The sequence below is a fragment of the Physeter macrocephalus genome, chromosome 18 (genome assembly GCF_002837175.3).
Source record: "Physeter macrocephalus isolate SW-GA chromosome 18, ASM283717v5, whole genome shotgun sequence".
Classification (NCBI taxonomy): domain Eukaryota; kingdom Metazoa; phylum Chordata; class Mammalia; order Artiodactyla; family Physeteridae; genus Physeter; species Physeter macrocephalus.
In genome coordinates, this window is record NC_041231.1 from 48,203,319 (window position 1) to 48,222,367 (window position 19,049).

General features: G+C 39.8%; 1 protein-coding gene across 6 annotated transcripts in view; it reads left to right on the plus strand.

Annotated features, from left to right (window-relative positions):
* CTNNB1 (catenin beta 1) overlaps nucleotides 1-18,540 on the plus strand; it is a 43,657-nt gene extending 25,117 nt beyond the window's left edge. Inside the window, exons 2-17 of one of the 6 annotated variants that reach the window (XR_008615707.1) lie at nucleotides 4,486-4,546; nucleotides 4,989-5,216; nucleotides 5,424-5,677; nucleotides 5,809-6,047; nucleotides 6,136-6,337; nucleotides 7,463-7,607; nucleotides 10,804-10,907; nucleotides 10,987-11,325; nucleotides 11,604-11,762; nucleotides 13,267-13,386; nucleotides 14,020-14,170; nucleotides 14,259-14,380; nucleotides 15,459-15,519; nucleotides 16,586-16,806; nucleotides 17,109-17,674; nucleotides 17,808-18,015. Coding sequence is in view for 2 of the 6 variants with exons in the window: in XM_007113614.4 (XP_007113676.1) it covers nucleotides 4,534-4,546; nucleotides 4,989-5,216; nucleotides 5,424-5,677; nucleotides 5,809-6,047; nucleotides 6,136-6,337; nucleotides 7,463-7,607; nucleotides 10,804-10,907; nucleotides 10,987-11,325; nucleotides 11,604-11,762; nucleotides 13,267-13,386; nucleotides 14,020-14,170; nucleotides 14,259-14,380; nucleotides 15,459-15,519; nucleotides 16,586-16,794 (2,346 nt within the window). In the remaining 4 variants the exon portion in view is untranslated. The other 5 variants (XR_008615708.1, XR_008615709.1, XR_008615706.1 and 2 more) reach the window with 5 other exon arrangements.
* The last annotated feature ends 509 nt before the right edge of the window (nucleotides 18,541-19,049 follow it).

Here is a 19,049-nt window from a genome sequence, read left to right on the forward strand (position 1 = left end):
AAAAAAAAAAAAAAAAAAAAAGTTGTCCGAGATAACAGTTGATGCTTGATAGGCCCTTGGTAAGGTGGTCACTGGTGGTACAATGCCTTCTTTGAAAACTGTATCAATTTATGCTTCATCAGTATTTTGGAGCTATGTATCAAAAGCCTTAAAACTTAAAAGTTCTTATTCTTTAACCCAGTAATTGAAGCAGTCCTTAGGTGGAAGGGAGGTGGAAGAAATTAAGAGAACTATTTATATGCAAAGATGTTTTTTCAGCATTGTTTGAATAGCAAACTAAATAGGAAAGACAAACTAAATATTCAAGAATGGGAGGTGTGGTTAAATTATAGTATAGACCTATGATACAGTACAGATAATATTTGGTAAGGGTCTACAACACGAGGAATTGGCTTTTATATTTTTATATAAAAAAACCTAACAGTAAATTTAACAGAATACCAAATATAACAATGTCATTATTATGGGAATGCCAAAGGAAAATACCATTTTATACTAAGCATATATTATTTTATGGATGAGGTAGAAGAGACACTAAAATGAAAGAAGGAAAATGATCAGGAACATCCTAATTTTCCCTAGCCACAGACAGTTCAGATTTCTAATAGCCATTTTTGTACCTACATATTTAAAGATAATACCAGGAGTATCAATCTAAGTGTTTCAGAGGAGCGAAAACACACACACACACACACACACACACACACACACACACAGCTGAGGAGTAAAAGCAGAAAGGAAACTAGAGTAAGTTGTGACTTAAAAGTGTTAGTGTTGACTAAAAAGTGCTGAGACAGGAGGATTTGAGGAGACTATAAATTTTTAAATGGCAAGGTATTAGTAGTGACAGTTAATAAAAATGCATATGTATGTGCTTTTAGATTTACAAAGTAGACTTTAGTAAGAACTTTTTTTCTGATTCCTGAGAGTATATCAAAAGTTTTTCGTGCACTTTCTTACTAGATTCTTGGAAAAGTTAGTTGTTAGCATGAACAGCCAGTAATCTATTATAAACTGGTTTTATAATCTGTTTTATAGCAAAGTTACTTCTAGTTAGTAGTACTCAAACTTTTTGAAATCCAAGGTAATTAAGATAATTTTGTGTTGATGAGTGATATCTATATTGTGTCAAGATTTCTCATGTAGATTTTGACCGAAGGCCACTTAAAGTACAAAAGGTGAAGTAGAGCCCCCAACAATCATTTTGAAGTTAGCTCTAAGGCTAATCTTTTATAATAATGTTGTGGTATGTAAGAAAATATCGTTACTTTTTATAGCCACATAATGTACTAATGTATGTAATTTACTTTAAAATCATTCTGTAGGAAGGCACCAATATGGCATAATGTTGATAATTGTTAAGTATAGGTGATGGGTGCATTATAAAGTTGTGTCCACTTTTCTGCATATTTGAAAAATTTCATAGTAAGAAAAAAGAAAAACTTAGCATGCTTAAGTAGTCTTGTTAGAAAAGCTGAAGGAAAAATTACTCAGAGTAATACTTTGAATAAGGTATGGTGTAGGATGAACTTTCTCCTTAGATTGAAATTATTATGTGTAATGGATATATATTTTTCTAAACCTTATAGAGTTTAAATCAGAAATAGATGAATTTTGAGGTGTTCTTTACAAAATATATAATTGGAAAATAGGATATGTTAAGCAAAAAGAGAAAAATAAATGGAAGTGTGCATGTATCCATTACCTCATTAGACTGGATAAGTTGGTGATCCCCCAGCACCCTCTTTCTTTGTCAGAGCACCACTTGGTGATAAAGCTGTTAGGACACACGGCATTCTAAATGCAGTCTATAGTTGTGGTCACTTGCATCTGGGAACATTTAGTACTTAATTTTTTTTTTTTTTAAAGCATTATACTCCCTTTATCTTGATTGGTACATAGTGGGCTTTTCCCCATTTTTGTTTCTCCTAATTCTTTTTGAAGCTGGAGCTTTGATCCCCTGAGTTGATCCTCTTGTTTCTTCTCTTGTATTCTGTGTGTCTTTCTCCTTTATGCTCTAGGAGTTTTTCTCAATTTCAGTTATCTATTGAACTTTTTATTTTTATTTATTCTCTCCAATATTTATGAGGGTAATAAAGTGAAACATTCTGTTTCCCTCCCCACCTTACCCCGATTTTGAAGTTTTGTTTCTCTGGAGTCTGGTTTTCCTGAAGTCTTTGGTAAGGCTTAGTTGATTAGGAGCTCTAGGCCCTTAATGTATGGCAGGGTGTAGTAGAGGGGAGCCAGCCCTTGGGCTGAAAGCTCTGCGGAGAGGAAGAATAAGGAAAGCTTTCCTTTGGGGCAAGATTCTGCTGTAGTTCTCTGGATAGGATATTCAATTTCTTCAGTAAATATTTCTCATATTTTAGGTAAATTCGGATTTGTCTGCAGATCAGTATAGAGGTGAGTTGGTATATACTGCTGCTTATGTAGATCTCCATTTTCATTCCTACTTTTTACTTCTTGCTGATTGACACTTGGCCTCCCTCACTTCAGAGGGTTGCCGTGAAGAGCAAGAATAATTTTTATGTATGTTGCATAAGTTTGAAAGTGCTATAAAAAAATAATAGTACTAAGATGTCCCCAACATGCAAATAGCTATTGTAAGTTTGGAACATGAACTTGCTTTTTTCCATAAAATCATTATAATGTTGGTCAAGTTGCTAGGTCAGCCCACATAAGTAGATTTTACCCAGTAATATGGCTAATATGTTTTGCCTTTGTCTCAACAAGGAAAAAACACTGTAAATATTTTTTTTTCTTGATGCCAGATACATCAAAGCACTTCTTAAACAGCTGCACCTGTAGATGTAACTAGTTGGTTTCTGAGCCCTGTGGCATTGGCCAGAGGAGCAGCTCAGTGTAAAACATGTTTTAAGTCCCCTTCCCTGGAAATATGTTGGGAGCTGGAGTGGGGAACCCATTTTTCAGAGGGGTGGAGAAATGGTTAAATAGCCATTCTCAAAGATAGGCAAAAGATACGAACTAAAATACAGCCATCAGTGGACAGAGAACCTGAGTTTCTTCCATCATAGTATTTCTCAACATATGGTCTGCAGATCACTTTCTGCATCCTTAGAATGTTCATTAAAAGTGCAGGTTTCTACACACCCCTTCCCATCCTATTGAATCGAAACAATAAACACATAATCCTACTTAGTACATGATTTTAAAATATAAGTTGTTGACAGGAATCACCTTTGTTATTTTCTGTCCTTCACTTTGCCTTGTAAGTAAATCGTCAATTGTTCCTACTGTGGACGATAAAACAATTGTGTCCACAACTCTTGTCAGCTTTAGGTGTCAAGTGATCTTTGTGGTTATAAAAATCTACTTTTGGAAGAGCAAATCCAGGAATAATCAATACATGCTTCCTTTACATAGAGAAAATAGGACTTTCGAGTACAGTTTCCAACTGCGTTATATTAAACACATTTAAACTTTTTTGGACACTGGTAGAAAACACAGTTCACACTTCAATATCTTAGTCCACATTGGTAATTTACATCTAATTTTTAATTTGTAGTGCAAGAGGAACTTGTTTGGGGCAGACTATGTAATAAAGGAAGTTTTGTTATTAGGAATATCTAGAGACCATGAGCCCTTAAACTGGTCTCATTTGCAAATAGCTCCCTGTGTAATTCAGTGTTTTCCTGAATATTACACAAAAATGCCAAAATGCAGACATAAATTAGATGCTAAGATTTTTTAATATATATGTGAATGATTTTTACATTGATCAAAGCATTCACATCTATTTATAATAAATCACTGCTATAAAATTGAACTTAGAAAAGTTTGACTAAAAAAGGTGCTTTTAATTTGTGTTGCAAACTTTAATTTGAGAAGTAATTTTACTTCTTAGTAAAAACTCTGAAATCTACTGTTCTGATCCAGTCACCACACATAAAATATCTTAGGAAGGTATTTTAGATGGCATTGTATTATATCAGAAAAGAAAACAGTAACAATTGACCCGTTAAATGAAAATTTGGTGTTTTTGTTTTTTTTTTAATTTGGTGTTTTTAAAATCCCACTGGACCTCTGTTGTCCAAAGAAGACCTATGAATTTTTCAGTGAAAGAAATTAAAAAGGGAGAGGAGAGGACTTTTGGAACTCAAGGAGGAGTTGATTTTGAATAGCTTTTTCCCCTCCCTCGCTTTCGTTAGTAGAGTGCTTATGCTTTCTTTGTCATCTTCAGTAATTTTGCTTTTTTGACATCCTGTGTATCTGTAATTTATATTTCTCCAGAAAAGAGGTGCTTGTTAAAGAGAAGTTTTCACTTAGAAGTTTGGCAATGATAGAGCTGTGGTTGAAGTGTTTGGAGGAGACCATGAGGTCTGTGTTTCACTATATCACATGGTAAAAGACGACTTGGGGCTTTTTGTGGATGTAGTCCATGATGTTTGACAGGCCATCCTAGTGACTTATGCGTATTAAAACCAAACAATTTTAAATCCTAATGACTTTGATTAACTCTTTTAGGGTCTCTGAAGTACAGCATACTACGGTTTTGAAAATCTTGCGTGGACAATGGCTACCCAAGGTTTGTATCATAAGTCTTTAGTTACTGAATTGGGGCTCTGCTTCATTGCCATTAACCCAGTCTGGCTCAGATTCCCCTGCTTTCCTCTCTCCCTGCTTACTTGTCAGGCTACCTTTTGCTCCATTTTCTGCTCACTCCTCCTAATGGCTTGGTGAAATAGCAAACAAGCCACCAGCAGGAATCTAGTCTGGATGACTGCTTCTGGAGCCTGGATGCAGTACCATTCTTCACTGATTCAGTGAGTAACTGTTAGGTGGTCTCCTAAGAGTACAGATTTTTCATCACTGAGCTGATCCTGGCCATCATTCTGTTATCCTTGGCTGTCTTTCAGACTTGACTTTATTTCTAAAAAGATTTCAGTGAGTCATATCATAGATTTTTTATTTTCAAATTAAGGTAACATTTCCCTGGTAGTAATACTAGTGCTGTTTGATTTTTATAGCTGACTTGATGGAGCTGGACATGGCCATGGAGCCAGACAGAAAAGCAGCTGTTAGTCACTGGCAGCAACAATCTTACCTGGACTCTGGAATCCATTCTGGTGCCACTACCACAGCTCCTTCTCTGAGTGGTAAAGGCAATCCTGAGGAAGAGGATGTGGATACCACCCAAGTCCTGTATGAGTGGGAGCAGGGATTTTCTCAGTCCTTCACTCAAGAACAAGTAGCTGGTAAGAGTATTATTGCCTTACTGAAAGTCAGAATGCAGTTTTGAGAATTAAATAGTTATTCTAATAAAAGTTAGTGTGTAATAGCTTAAATAAAATGGTGTGGTAAAGAGAAGGGAGTGATTGCAATATCACCTTGACTGTTTAGGACAGGAAATACTTGGTGAATGCTGAGCCGTGGATACTGAGTGTTGAATTTACCTTTTTCAGATATCGATGGACAGTATGCAATGACTCGAGCTCAGAGGGTACGAGCTGCTATGTTCCCCGAGACGTTAGATGAGGGCATGCAGATCCCATCTACACAGTTTGATGCCGCTCATCCCACTAATGTCCAGCGTCTGGCTGAACCATCACAGATGCTGAAACATGCAGTTGTAAATTTGATTAACTATCAGGATGATGCAGAACTTGCCACACGTGCAATCCCTGAATTGACAAAACTGCTAAATGATGAAGACCAGGTAAGTAGTGACATGGCTAGCTTTTTAATCTGCTTTGAAGGAAACTCCCAAGGAAGTAGTCTTATAATACCTACCCAGTATCAGTATTTGAAAACTGGAAAATGACATCTCTTCATTCCTGTACATTATAGGTGGTGGTTAATAAGGCTGCAGTTATGGTCCATCAGCTTTCTAAAAAGGAAGCTTCCAGACACGCCATCATGCGTTCTCCTCAGATGGTGTCTGCTATTGTACGCACCATGCAGAATACAAATGATGTGGAAACGGCTCGCTGTACTGCTGGGACCTTGCACAATCTCTCCCATCATCGTGAGGGCTTGCTGGCCATCTTTAAGTCCGGGGGCATTCCTGCCCTGGTGAAGATGCTTGGGTAAGAAAACATGGTCAGAATGCTCCAAGCTCAGAAGGAGAAGAGTGCAATCACAACATTTCTGATGAGACTTTTTTCTTCTTCCCAGTTCACCAGTGGATTCTGTATTGTTTTATGCCATTACAACTCTCCACAACCTTTTATTGCATCAGGAAGGAGCTAAAATGGCAGTGCGTTTAGCTGGCGGGCTGCAGAAAATGGTTGCCTTGCTCAACAAAACAAATGTTAAATTCTTGGCTATTACAACAGACTGCCTTCAGATTTTAGCTTATGGCAATCAAGAAAGCAAGGTAAAAGAATTGTACTGAACCTGGTTGTCATGGAGCATGGGAGACCCCCAATGTCATGTCCTTCTATGGATTTTGGCAAATTCGTTGTATGCCTCACCCTTTCTATGTATCCTAGAAAAGTTGGACATCTCTATTTATTTAAATATTTGAGTTGTCAGTATGTAATGCACTATGCTAGGTGATAGGGATATAGCATGCAAGCTTCTCTTAAAGCTTTCATTCTGGGGTGGAAGAGAGACACTGAAATAATACCCTAATTACTGTTTAATTCGTGTGTTAGGAGGAAGTAAAGGGGCTATGAGAGCATGTAAATGAACCAGACCCTCTTTTGAGGGTTCAAGCAGATTTCTTGGAGAAAAGTGATAGTTGAGTTTAGCTCTTAAGGATAAGAAGGGATTGATTAAAGGTGAATGAAGGTTAGGGAGAGGAAATGGCATCTTTGACCGTTTTGCTGAGGGAGGAGCAGGGCAAGATTTGGAAATTCAAGAAATGCAAAGAGTAAGGAAGAGGAAGTGTGTGAGATAGGGCAGATCCTGCAGGGCTTAGTGGAACATGTTAAAAGAATAATGGGAAACAGTTTTTAGCAGAGGCCTGAAGTGGTGAGATGTGTTTTCAGAAGATCGGGCTAGAGTCAGGAGGTGGGGGTGTGTGGGGGAGTAAAGGGCAAGAATGACTATCTTATGCTGTCTCTTTGAGGTGGATATGATTAGGAAAAGCAAAGAGCCAGATGATTAAGAGTTTTTTAAGTGCCCATTCTGGTTCACATTTTCGCTTAACATGTTGGCTTTGATGTAACTTGTGTATCTGGGCATTACTGTTTCATACCAACAGGGTGTTTGGTTGTTTTTGTTTTTCCTTTTACTATGATCAGTGTGGGAAGAAGAAAATTGGGCCAGAGTTTATATATTTTTGGGAGGACTGGGGTGCATGAATTGGAGTGAAATGTTGTAGAAGGAGGGGTTAAATAGGGCCCCAGTATGGGGGTCTAGCTATTGACGACCAGGAATATATTTAAGTCATTAAGCTGGCTGAAATTCTTGTATAATAAAATAGGTTGGTAATAGTAGCTTTTCTCAGGCATTTGATCAAGATTCCATGACTAACAATATATACACATCTTTCTAGCTGATCATTTTGGCTAGTGGTGGACCTCAAGCTTTAGTGAATATAATGAGGACCTACACCTATGAGAAACTACTGTGGACCACAAGCAGAGTACTGAAGGTGCTGTCTGTCTGCTCTAGTAATAAGCCGGCTATTGTAGAAGCTGGTAAGTATACTTGTCCATTCTGGGTTCTCATGTTTGCAGCACGTGTAGTTCTAATTAGATTACCTTTCTTAGGAAAAGGGTGATAGAACTGACCTTAACAGGCTGAAAGTAGATGGTCCTATTCCGTTTGAAGCCAAAGTTGCATTCAGACAAAGTGTATGTTCTGCTTGACACCTTCTTTGGTGCTATTCAAGCCTCGTTTAGGCAGTGTTCATATTACCCATCAAAAATGATGGCTAATACTTGGCTTGATAACAGCTTTTCCAGAAATACCTGGAATGCGTGCAAAAAATACAGATTTTTAGACTTATTTAATCAGAATCCCTGGAGTGTTGAGGTGACAAGAGAGTCAGTAGGTAGCTGGAAATGTCTGGGACTGGAGGCCTAGGAATCTTGATTTTTAGAAGTTCCCTAGGTTATTCTGATGCTCATTTGTTTATTCTGAAAATATTCAGCCCCTGTGTTTCAAGCACTGTAATAAGCACATGGTATACAATGGATAACAAAATACGTATGGTCCCTGTATTTATTCTTATAGGTGGTGAAGGTGACAAAAAATATGCAAAAAGATGGAGTGATCACATATTGGAATGAGTGTTACAAGAGAAATGAACAGCAAGCAAATAGTGATACAGAATTAATGGGGAGGGAAGGGGCTTCCCTGAGAGGGGGATGTTAAGTGAAATTGCAGAATGAGAAGGTGTAATCTATATGAGAAGGATTAAGTGCCTTCCAGATGTTCCTGAAGGTAGGAAAGAAATTGTTGAGTTCTAGGTGCTGAAGAGAAAGTCTGTGTAACTAGAACCTAGTGAGTAATGGGATGAATAGCTCAGGATGAGGGTAGTGAGCTGGAGCCAGGCAGGGCTATATTGTGTAGGAGTTTCTAGGTTCCTGGAAGATGTTTATTCATGCTTTATTCCAGCTTTGGAAACACAGGTGTAGAATGCTTAGGTCAATTTGAAATACTAGGTGGGATCCAAATCCTAAAGGGCTCCGGAAGATAACTTATGCTAAAGCATTTGGTCTTTACCTTTTTTTTTTTGAAATTAATTATTTATGTATTTTTGGCTGCGTTGGGTCTTCGTTGCTGTGCGCGGGCTTTCTCTAGTTGCGGCGAGCAGGGGCTACTCATTGCGGTGGCTTCTCTTGTTGCAGAGCATGGGCTTTAGGCGCGTGGGCTTCAGCAGTTGTGGTGCAAGGGCTCAGTAGTTGTGGCTCATGGGCTCTAGAGCGCAGGCTCAGTAGTTGTGGCACACAGGCTTAGTTGCTGTACGGCATGTGGGATCTTCCTGGACCAGTGCTTGAACCCGTGTCCCCTGCATTGGCAGGCAGATTCTTAACCACTGCACCACCAGGGAAGTCCCTGGTCTTTATCTTATAATGAGAAGGTATTGATGGCTGTTCAGCAGTAGCACAGCATCACAGTGAGGTGTTGGGAATATTAATACTAGCTAGCATCATATGACAGTTCGAATGACCAAAGGCAAGCAGTCCAGGCCACTGGGATGTGTTATAGGCTTCTAGGAATGAAGTCATTAGATATTAAAAATACATAGCAAAGGATGAATGTTATTTGAGTTGACATATTCAAAGTGACTAAAGGTCAGTAGGTAGCTGGCAGTGTATGCTACTGGAATGCAAGGGAAGACTGGGCTGGGGTAGAGATTTGGGAGTTGCCCTCTTAGCATATGTGGGTAAGGGCTACAGGGAAGAGGCGGGGGTGCCTCTAAGCCATCTGCACCGGACTTTTACCCTGGGCATGCTGAATCAGAGTGTGTGTGTTTAAGTCTCTAAGGCTATTCTGAGAGGCATCTGGAAGTAAGACCCACTCTCTTAGAGTTAATAATTACAGTGAAGGGAGGGAATGAGATCTGAGGGGAATCAAGTCTTTTTTTTTCTAAATATAATTTTACTTTTAAAAAAAAAACATTTATTTATTTATTTGGCTGCGCCAGGTCTTAGAGTTGCAGCACGTGGGATCATCGTTGCTGTGTCAGGGATGTTTTAGTTGCGGCATGCGGGGTCTTTAGTTGCGGCATGTGAACTCTTAGTTGTGGCATGTGGGATCTAGTTCCCTGACCAGGGATCGAACCTGGGCCCCCTGCATAGGGAGCATGGAGTCTCAGCCACTGGACCACCAGGGAAGTAGCATCAGCCTTGTGCTCTCTGTTAGCAGCTGGAGCTACTATGAGGAACGAGCCAGATAGGGATGATCTTGTCTTACTGTAGGGGTGGTAGGCTAAATTATGTTGTGATAAATGCTGTGAAGGGAAGAGTACAGGGTGCCGTGAGAATTACAGCAAGTAGACCTAACCTAATTGAGGAAATAAAGCAGACATGAAAAGATAAACAAGGAGACAAGGGAAAGTACATCCCACTGCATTTAGAAGTGATGCCAGTAGGAGAGAGATGGTGAAGTTAAGCCAGTGTGTGGGGAATTGAGCTTCCATTTAGACTCCTCTGCCAGTATAAACGTCCTTCATTAGGGTCCTAAATGATGGAAGGTTGTGAAACTTTGAAGCACATCTTTTGAGTCAGTGTCTTTTATACAGTCCCAGACATTAAGCGTTCTGGTGCCTTCTTTTTGGATTGTTCTCACCCCATGAGTTTACATAACTCCTTCAGGTCTTTGCTCAGATGTCACCTTCACACTTAGGTGACCTAATTACCCTACTTAAAAATGTAGCCCCCTCCTTTGTCTTGTGTTACGTTTTTTGTAGCAGTTAACACCATTTGACACACCGTATAGTTTTAGTTTACTAATTGTGTATGTTTATTGTCTGCCTCCAAGTAGACCATGAGCTCTCTGAAGGTAGGAATTTTAGACTGTTCTGCTCACTGGTTTAGCTCCAACTCAAAACAGGGCCTGGTATTAAATATTTTTGAAATAATTGGATGAAAGGAAATAAGTAATAGGAATATTACCTACAGGGGGACTGTGGAGAGAATGAAGGCTTTTTCCACACAGGGAAGGAACAATAGATATTTGACAGAAGTTGTCACTAGGTGAGATGAACTGGAAAAGAAAGGGAAACTGAGCAGCATTGTAGAAAATGAAAGGAAATAAAGGACTTAGATGGAGGGGATAAGCTTTGGCAATAAAGCGGGACACCTTCTGAGACTAGGGAAGACACTTTGTACTGATACGACTTGTGAGCTAATAGCCATCGCCTTAGATATTTTTTAATCTTTTTAGGTGGAATGCAAGCTTTAGGACTTCACCTGACAGATCCAAGTCAACGTCTTGTTCAGAATTGTCTTTGGACTCTGAGGAATCTTTCAGATGCTGCAACTAAACAGGTAAATTCTGAGTAAACTGGTGCCTTAATGAAAAGAGTCAAGCTGAATATGTCCTGAGCGTCTGTTTTCATCTCCATAGGAAGGGATGGAAGGTCTTCTTGGGACCCTTGTTCAGCTTCTGGGCTCAGATGATATAAATGTGGTCACCTGCGCAGCTGGAATTCTTTCTAATCTCACCTGCAATAATTACAAGAACAAGATGATGGTGTGCCAAGTGGGTGGTATAGAGGCTCTTGTGCGTACTGTCCTTCGTGCTGGTGACAGGGAGGATATCACTGAGCCTGCCATCTGTGCTCTTCGTCATCTGACCAGCCGACACCAGGAAGCTGAGATGGCCCAGAATGCTGTTCGCCTTCACTATGGACTGCCAGTTGTGGTTAAACTCCTACATCCACCATCCCATTGGCCTCTGATCAAGGTAAATTGTCAGTGAAAGTAGAAGGTTGCAGAATTGAAAATGAACTACCTCTGACTATTATTAGATGGCTGTCTAGGCACCAGGGATTGATAAGTAGGAGTTGTATTCTTCAGTAAATAGGAACTATGTCTGGGATGGAGGTGAGGGTTTAAAGTGTTTCTGTAGTCAGTTTTACTCTCAAGTGATTGTGATAGATGTAGTGTGTTAGGAATTTTAGGCTAAGAAAATGGTTTTGTTGAGTTGTTTGCCAGTTCTTTACTCTTCTTTCTTTTCTGCAGGCTACCGTTGGATTGATTCGAAATCTTGCCCTTTGTCCCGCAAATCACGCACCTTTGCGTGAGCAGGGTGCCATTCCACGACTAGTTCAGTTGCTGGTTCGTGCACATCAGGATACCCAGCGCCGTACATCTATGGGGGGAACACAGCAGCAGTTTGTGGTAGGTAAATCTTAATAGTGACACCTGGCTATTTAAAAGGAATGCAAAAATCCATAAGATCCTGAACTACTGAGGTCATTGGCTCCCTCCATCCTCCTGCCTGCCTGAAGGGCTGCTTGCTATTGACTAAAAAAACTGACATGTCTCTGTGGCTGCATAGAAGATAAGGAGTAATGTGGCCCCTAGTGGTATGTCCTTTGACATGTCCTTCACTTCGTTGCCTCCTCAGTCGTACAGAGGGGCTGTGGAGTGTGATTTACTGCTTTGGGGTCTCATTTAATCCATACAAAAGGTTCACATCCTTAGGAAGTATAGCAGAGCCATAATTTGAATCCAAGTCTGTCTGATTTCAGAGTCTCTTATCCCCCACTGCAGTTCTACCTATAAATGTTTAAGGTACCTTTTACTAGCTCTTCCAAGAGTGGTTTAAACTATTTCCCTGGACTTACGAATGCCAACAAATTACAAGACTAAGTAGTAGCATTTCTGGGATCTTTACCTATAATCTTAGCCTGAAACTTTGATGTCAAGTGTGCAGTCTTAAAACTAGCTTCATTACAAGTATCTAAAGACACTTCTGATTCCTCAGAATGTGTTTTAAGACTCAGACCTTCAAAGATTCTCTCTCATTTAATCAGGTTACTTTAGAGAACAAGACTTTACCAGAACAGATCTTGAGACTCTCAATTGCTAGTTGTGATATGGATGCACTCATTAGGAGGCTTTGCCTTTCTCTATTCATTACTTTTGGTGTTGGCCTGTCTCCATGAGGTGGCTTAATAGAATGCAAAGGGTACCTTTTAAAATCTCCTCTCTAGGAAGAAAGGAGCTTTTGTGTCCTTATAAAAATGAAGTTGAATATAAAAGCTGCTGCAAGTAGCAGAATTATGACCTTTTTAAAAACTCAGATAGAGGGAAAGCAGATTGTAGTTATATTTTGCAAAAGCTAACTTCCTTCTCCCATATAGGCTATCAGTTGAATAGTCTTGGAGGAGGTGAGTGGATTTTCTACTGGCAGCTCAGTAGAATTTTAGCAGTTGGTGATAAAACTTTGCTAAGTTTTCACCAAATACACATAGATGTACAAAGATAGAGGGAGCATCTGAAAGAAAACACTGACATAGTCTGCACGTTACTTTCCCATCTTTGTGTATCTTTTCTTTATATATCCCTTTACCCAGAGTGATTGGTGCCCTGACTGTAAGAAAGTTATCTTTGGGATTCAGAGGTATATTGAAGCTGTGCTTTGCTGTGCACAGTACCGTGATGGGGGAGGGGTGCTGCTTGGAATTAGTGCCGACAAGAGGCCACTTTCAGAAAGTGACATTCAACTGAATGGAGTCCACCTTCATTCCTGAACTAATTAGTTGCAAATTCTGGGGAACTTTGGGTTTATAATGTGAATAACTAATCTAGTAATTGCTACTCAGAACAGAAAGCCTTTCAAGTATATAAACTTTAGACAGGACAATGCCCTATTTATTAACCATATTTCTTTTGGTAGGAGGGGGTCCGCATGGAAGAAATAGTTGAAGGTTGTACTGGAGCCCTTCACATCCTAGCTCGGGATGTTCACAACCGAATTGTTATCAGAGGCCTAAATACCATTCCATTGTTTGTGCAGGTATGTTGCTTTTAAGTGAGGTGTTCTAGATTCTGTGTGTCAGTAAAATTTCAGGATTTTAAAGATAAGCAAAATATCAGGAAATTAGAGACCAAAATAGGGGCACCAGCATTTAATTTTTCATCTACTATCACCATTTCTAAAATGGCAGTACTGCCTATGCTTCCTGTTCAAAGTATAAAAAATAGAATCTTAGTGTGTCATGTCCTTTTAGTTGAATACATTTATGAAAATTCCCTTCGTTTTTCTTGGGCAGTAGAAGGAGAAACATTGGGACTAGAACCTCAAAAAAGGAAAGAGACTTTCTACTCCACTTTTAGGGTTGCTCAGTTTTGAAGGGACGAAAGCTGGTCTGGGCTGCCAGAGCACAGGCCTCCAGCCACCTCTGGGTCTTCCAAGTTTTAGCTTGAATAAAACTCTGAAGAAAAGGTTCCTAGCTAAAAATGCTCTAGAAAACCATTGCTCCTGAGCATCACTCAAGAACACAAATTTAGAGTTTATGATTTAATACAAGCAGTACAAATACCACTTACACTCTGAATTGGGAATTGGGAATGTTTACAGTGCAGTGGGCTGCTGGCCATGTTTTAACTTTAGATTTAATTAGGTTTTGGGTGTATGTTTTCTCCTTAGCTGCTTTATTCTCCCATTGAAAATATCCAAAGAGTAGCTGCAGGGGTCCTCTGTGAACTTGCTCAGGACAAGGAGGCTGCAGAAGCTATTGAAGCTGAGGGAGCCACAGCTCCTCTGACAGAATTACTTCATTCTAGGAATGAAGGTGTGGGTAAGTAGGAAAGGAACCAGAGCCTTTAGCTTGTGTACAGTGACGCCTCAGCTTTTCCTCAAGGACCTTTATTCCATCCTTCTCCCAGCAACATATGCAGCTGCTGTTTTATTCCGAATGTCTGAGGACAAGCCACAGGATTATAAGAAACGGCTTTCGGTTGAGCTGACCAGTTCTCTCTTCAGAACGGAGCCAATGGCTTGGAATGAGGTAGGCAGCGTGAGCACGTTTATTTGGCTGTTTGCTAGAGGAGGTATAAGGCGGTTTGTGGTTTCCTGTCAAACCACTCAGTACACGTTCATTTGCACTGACTGTGTCCTTGGCTTGAATATTCATTCTTTACACTCTTTTAGCAACTGCTGTAAGGAAAAACTACAGCTTTAAACAGCCTGTTCAGAACAGACAAGTTAGAATTTCCAAGGGAGACAGATGAAAAAGTTAGCAGATTAAAGAACATTTTTCAAAAGGTTGTTAGGAAAGAGGCAGTCTATTAACCACTGTTAGTTGGAGGTCAGTTTATCAGTACTTCTTAAAAAATGCTCAATTTTTCACCTACTTTTCTACTTGCATTTCTATTAATTTGTTCAGTATTTGTCCTCAGCACAGTTGTTCATTGAAACAGTAGAACCACCCTGAAAGTTTTTTCAGTTATGGTACATAGTCATAAAGTGAGTTATATTTGTTGAATGAATGGAGAGAGATCCTATATATTGTTAGGTGGAAAAAAAATAAAGCAAACTGCCAAACAGTGAGTAGTATGTTAGTTGGCTGGCTGTTTAATAGGCAATCTTAACATGTTCCGACTTGAGCTCTGAACTTCCTCACCCACTCCCTTTCTCCAGACCTCTCCTCTCACGGTTAATGGCAGCTTCGTTCTTCTAGCTGCACAGGCTCTAAAAGTCTTTTCATATAACTTATCCTGTCAGCAACTCCTTTTGGGGGTAGACACTTTGCCTGTTTTGTGTCCTGTTACGTTTCTAGCACCAGGAACAGTGCCTGGCACGTAGTAAGTACTTAATAATATATACTTGTGGAAAGAATAAATTAGTACTTTTAATACTGTGTGCAATGGGAAAACATGTTTCTCTAGGTATCTTTGAAGGGTAGAGTTTGAAGTATTTCTGTATTGTATACATCTGTATTTCAAAGTAATTCTGCATTTTCTAAGTATTTCTATAATGTTTGAGTTCTTTACTCTTTTTGTAATCTGAAAATGTTATGTTTTCAAAATATTAGTATGCTTTGAGTATTTTCATTTTGCTTCTTTGCCTTGTACCTGTTTATCTAGACTGCTGATCTTGGACTTGATATCGGTGCCCAGGGAGAACCCCTTGGATATCGCCAGGATGGTATGTGTCTCACATTTCTTGATTATCTCCAGATCAAGCTAAAGTTCCGAAGCTTTATCAAAAGAGCTGGTTTGCTCATCTGGGAAACCAGTGTTGACAGGAAAGTAGTGGTAACAATTAAAGGCAGTTCTTCAATTCTAGAGTCAGCAAAAGTATCATCTTTATTGGAGCACAGGGAATTCTGAGCCACACACTGAGCAAAGCAGTAGGATCACACCAATAAATGTGTGTCACTACTGCTGGGCCTCTGCAGTACAGCGCAGGATGTTACAAGTCGCCTGGCTTTTTATTCAGTTTTTTTTGTTCCGAGAACCCATAATACCTGTGTCTACAACCCACCCAGGAAGTGAGAGTATGGAAACGTCTGTCCCCAAGCTCAGATCTGGGATGGGTATTTACAGAGTTAGTTAGCTTTTCAGAAAACTCTAAAAATTCAATTCAAATACAATTCAAATCTGGGTAGTGGCGAATGGAGCATAATTAGGGGTAGACCACTAACAGCTGTAACTATCCATCTTAAATTTATAATCTTACCTGGTTTTTCCTAGTTAATAAACCATTAAAGCTTATAAGCTTCTTACCTTGACAGGTACATATAAATGTTAACTCTTAATATAAAACATATAAAGGTTTCATTGGAAACGGGCACATTTTCTTTGTACTTTTGTGGCTGTCGCCTGGACTTTCTAACAAACAGATTACAATTGCCAGACCTCCTTGTTATTGCCTTCACCTCCTGCCATGACTCCTTGATGCCTAGGTGTCACACACAGTAGACTGCTTGATGCTGTTCCTCCCCCTCAGAAACCTGTCCCTGCCTGGGTAAATGCCAGATGTCCAGGACTAGAACCTGCTGGTCTGCCTTTGGTGGAAACAGACTTTGTGTAGCCTCATGGGTGGCCTGGCCCTGGCACTTAGCTGAAGAAAGCTAGAAGTTGAAGAGGTTAGAAAGCAGCGTTTTCTGCCAAGCTTGCTGCCCTTGGATGTCCCTAACCTTAGTGTTCACTTTTATGTCCTCTCTCTCTCTCTCCCTTACCCATTTCGTTGCTACCCCGGACTCTCCTAGATCCCAGCTATCGTTCTTTTCACTCTGGTGGATACGGCCAGGATGCCTTGGGTATGGACCCCATGATGGAGCATGAGATGGGCGGCCACCACCCTGGTGCTGACTATCCAGTTGATGGGCTGCCAGATCTGGGGCATGCCCAGGACCTCATGGATGGGCTGCCTCCAGGTGACAGCAATCAGTTGGCCTGGTTTGATACTGACCTGTAAATCATCCTTTAGGTAAGAAGTTAAAAAAGCCAGTTTGGGTAAAATACTTTTACTCTGCCTACAGAACTTCAGAAAGACTTGGTTGGTAGGGTGGGAGTGGTTTAGGCCTATTTGTAAATCTGCCACAAAAAAAGATACATTGAAAGGAGATGTCTTGGAACATGTGAATGTTCTCAGATTTCTGGTTTGTTACGTGGTCATGTGTGGAAGTTATTAACTTTAATGTTTTTTGCCACAGCTTTTGCAACGTAATACTCAAATGAGTAACATTTGCTGTTCTAAACATTAATAGCAGCCTTTCTCTCTTTATACAGCTGTATTGTCTGAACTTGCATTGTGATTGGCCTGTAGAGTTGCTGAGAGGGCTCGAGGGGTGGGCTGGTATCTCAGAAAGTGCCTGACACACTAACCAAGCTGAGTTTCCTATGGGAACAATTGAAGTAAACTTTTTGTTCTGGTCCTTTTTGGTCGAGGAGTAACAATACAAATGGATTTTGGGAGTGACTCAAGAAGTGAAGAATGCACAAGAATGGATCACAAGATGGAATTTATCAAACTCTAGCCTTGCTTGTTAAAATTTTTTTTAAAATATCTGTAATGGTACTGACTTTGCTTGCTTTGAAGTAGCTTTTTTTTCTTTTTTTCTTTTTTTTGCAGTAACTGTTAGTTTTTTAAGTCTCTCGTAGTGTTAAGTTATAGTGAATACTGCTACAGCAATTTCTAATAATTTTTAAGAATTGAGTAATGGTGTAGAACACTAATTCATAATCACTCTAACTGTAATCTGAATAAAGTGTAACATTGTGTAGCCTTTTTGTATAAAATAGACAAATAGAAATGGTCCAATTAGTTTCCTTTTTAATATGCTTAAAATAAGCAGGTGGATCTATTTTTCATGTTTTTGATCAAGTCTAGCTGTTTTTATTGCCTTCTTCCTCTGGACGCAGAGAGGCTACCTCTCATGGTTTCCTTCCCTCTTCTCGTTTCCTTTTTAATATGCTTAAAATAAGCAGGTGGATCTATTTCATGTTTTTGATCAAAAACTTTATTTGGGATATGTATGGGTAGGGTAAATCAGTAAGAGGTGTTATTTGGAACCTTGTTTTGGACAGTTTACCAGTTGCCTTTTATCCCAAAGTTGTTGTAACCTGCTGTGATACAATGCTTCAAGAGAAAAATGCGGTTATAAAAATGGTTCAGAATTAAACTTTTAATTCATTCGATTGTGTCACCTTATTTTCCTTGTCACTTAGTGGTTTGCGAGGGTAATAAATTATTTCACTATGTGTCTTCCTCAGGATGAAGTTGAATAAACTTAAGTTGTAATGATGGAAAGAGCCTTACTGCTAGTAGACGGAATTGTTTGTTTGCCAAGCTTCTTTAGCACTTGGCCCTGGGTTAAATTGCACCAAAAGTGTTTCAGCCTTGAACGTTGATTCTGAGCTTGTGTAAGAAGAGGGGAGTCCACCGTCTCCAACTGAAGGACTCTGGGCTTAGAGCCTATGGCCAAGACTCCTTCATCCTGGCTGCAGCCATGTGTATAATCCTGCCCATGTGACCAAAGGCATCTAGTTCTTTCTTTGGCTTTCAGTTTTGTTCTGTGTTGCCCAATAGGCATCCCCCACCCCAGACTCCATCACATGGTTTCATTCCTTTAAGGTAATAATGAAGAATTACTCACCTGGATTTGGACTTCAAGCACCTTCACAGAAGTGTGACTCATTTGGAGCGGGGAATTCCTTCAACTCCACTTTGAACTGATTGATAGTTAAGATGGTTTACCTGCCGATGTTTATCTGAACATAATCAGAGAACTAGAATGGGCCTTCTTCCATGCTGTCTGCCAGGTGAGCCTGTCATCCTGGTGGTAGGTCTGACAAGCTTATTAGTTCATCCCTGAGGGCAGAGTCGGCAGACCCGTTTGTTAGAACTTGTGTTTTGGGCTTTAAAAAGCATGGAAGTGTTTTGTGCCTAGGGAGGGCTGTTTGTGATTTACTGTGTATTTAAAAACATGTATTCAGTACCTTTTTGTTGGATGAGGACCCTTTGAGAAAGCTTTATAAATTCTTCCCTGTGGTCTAAGATGTAATTGGGATTGGAGAGGAAACATTTGTGTACCTGGTGAGGGGGCAGTTGTGCCTCCAGTGCATGACACAAAGAACCAAGGCAGCATTGCATGAACTATTAGTAAGCTAGAGCTATTGGTTAGAGTGAAGATCTTTAGTGAGTTCAGCTTTTAACATAAAGAACCACAG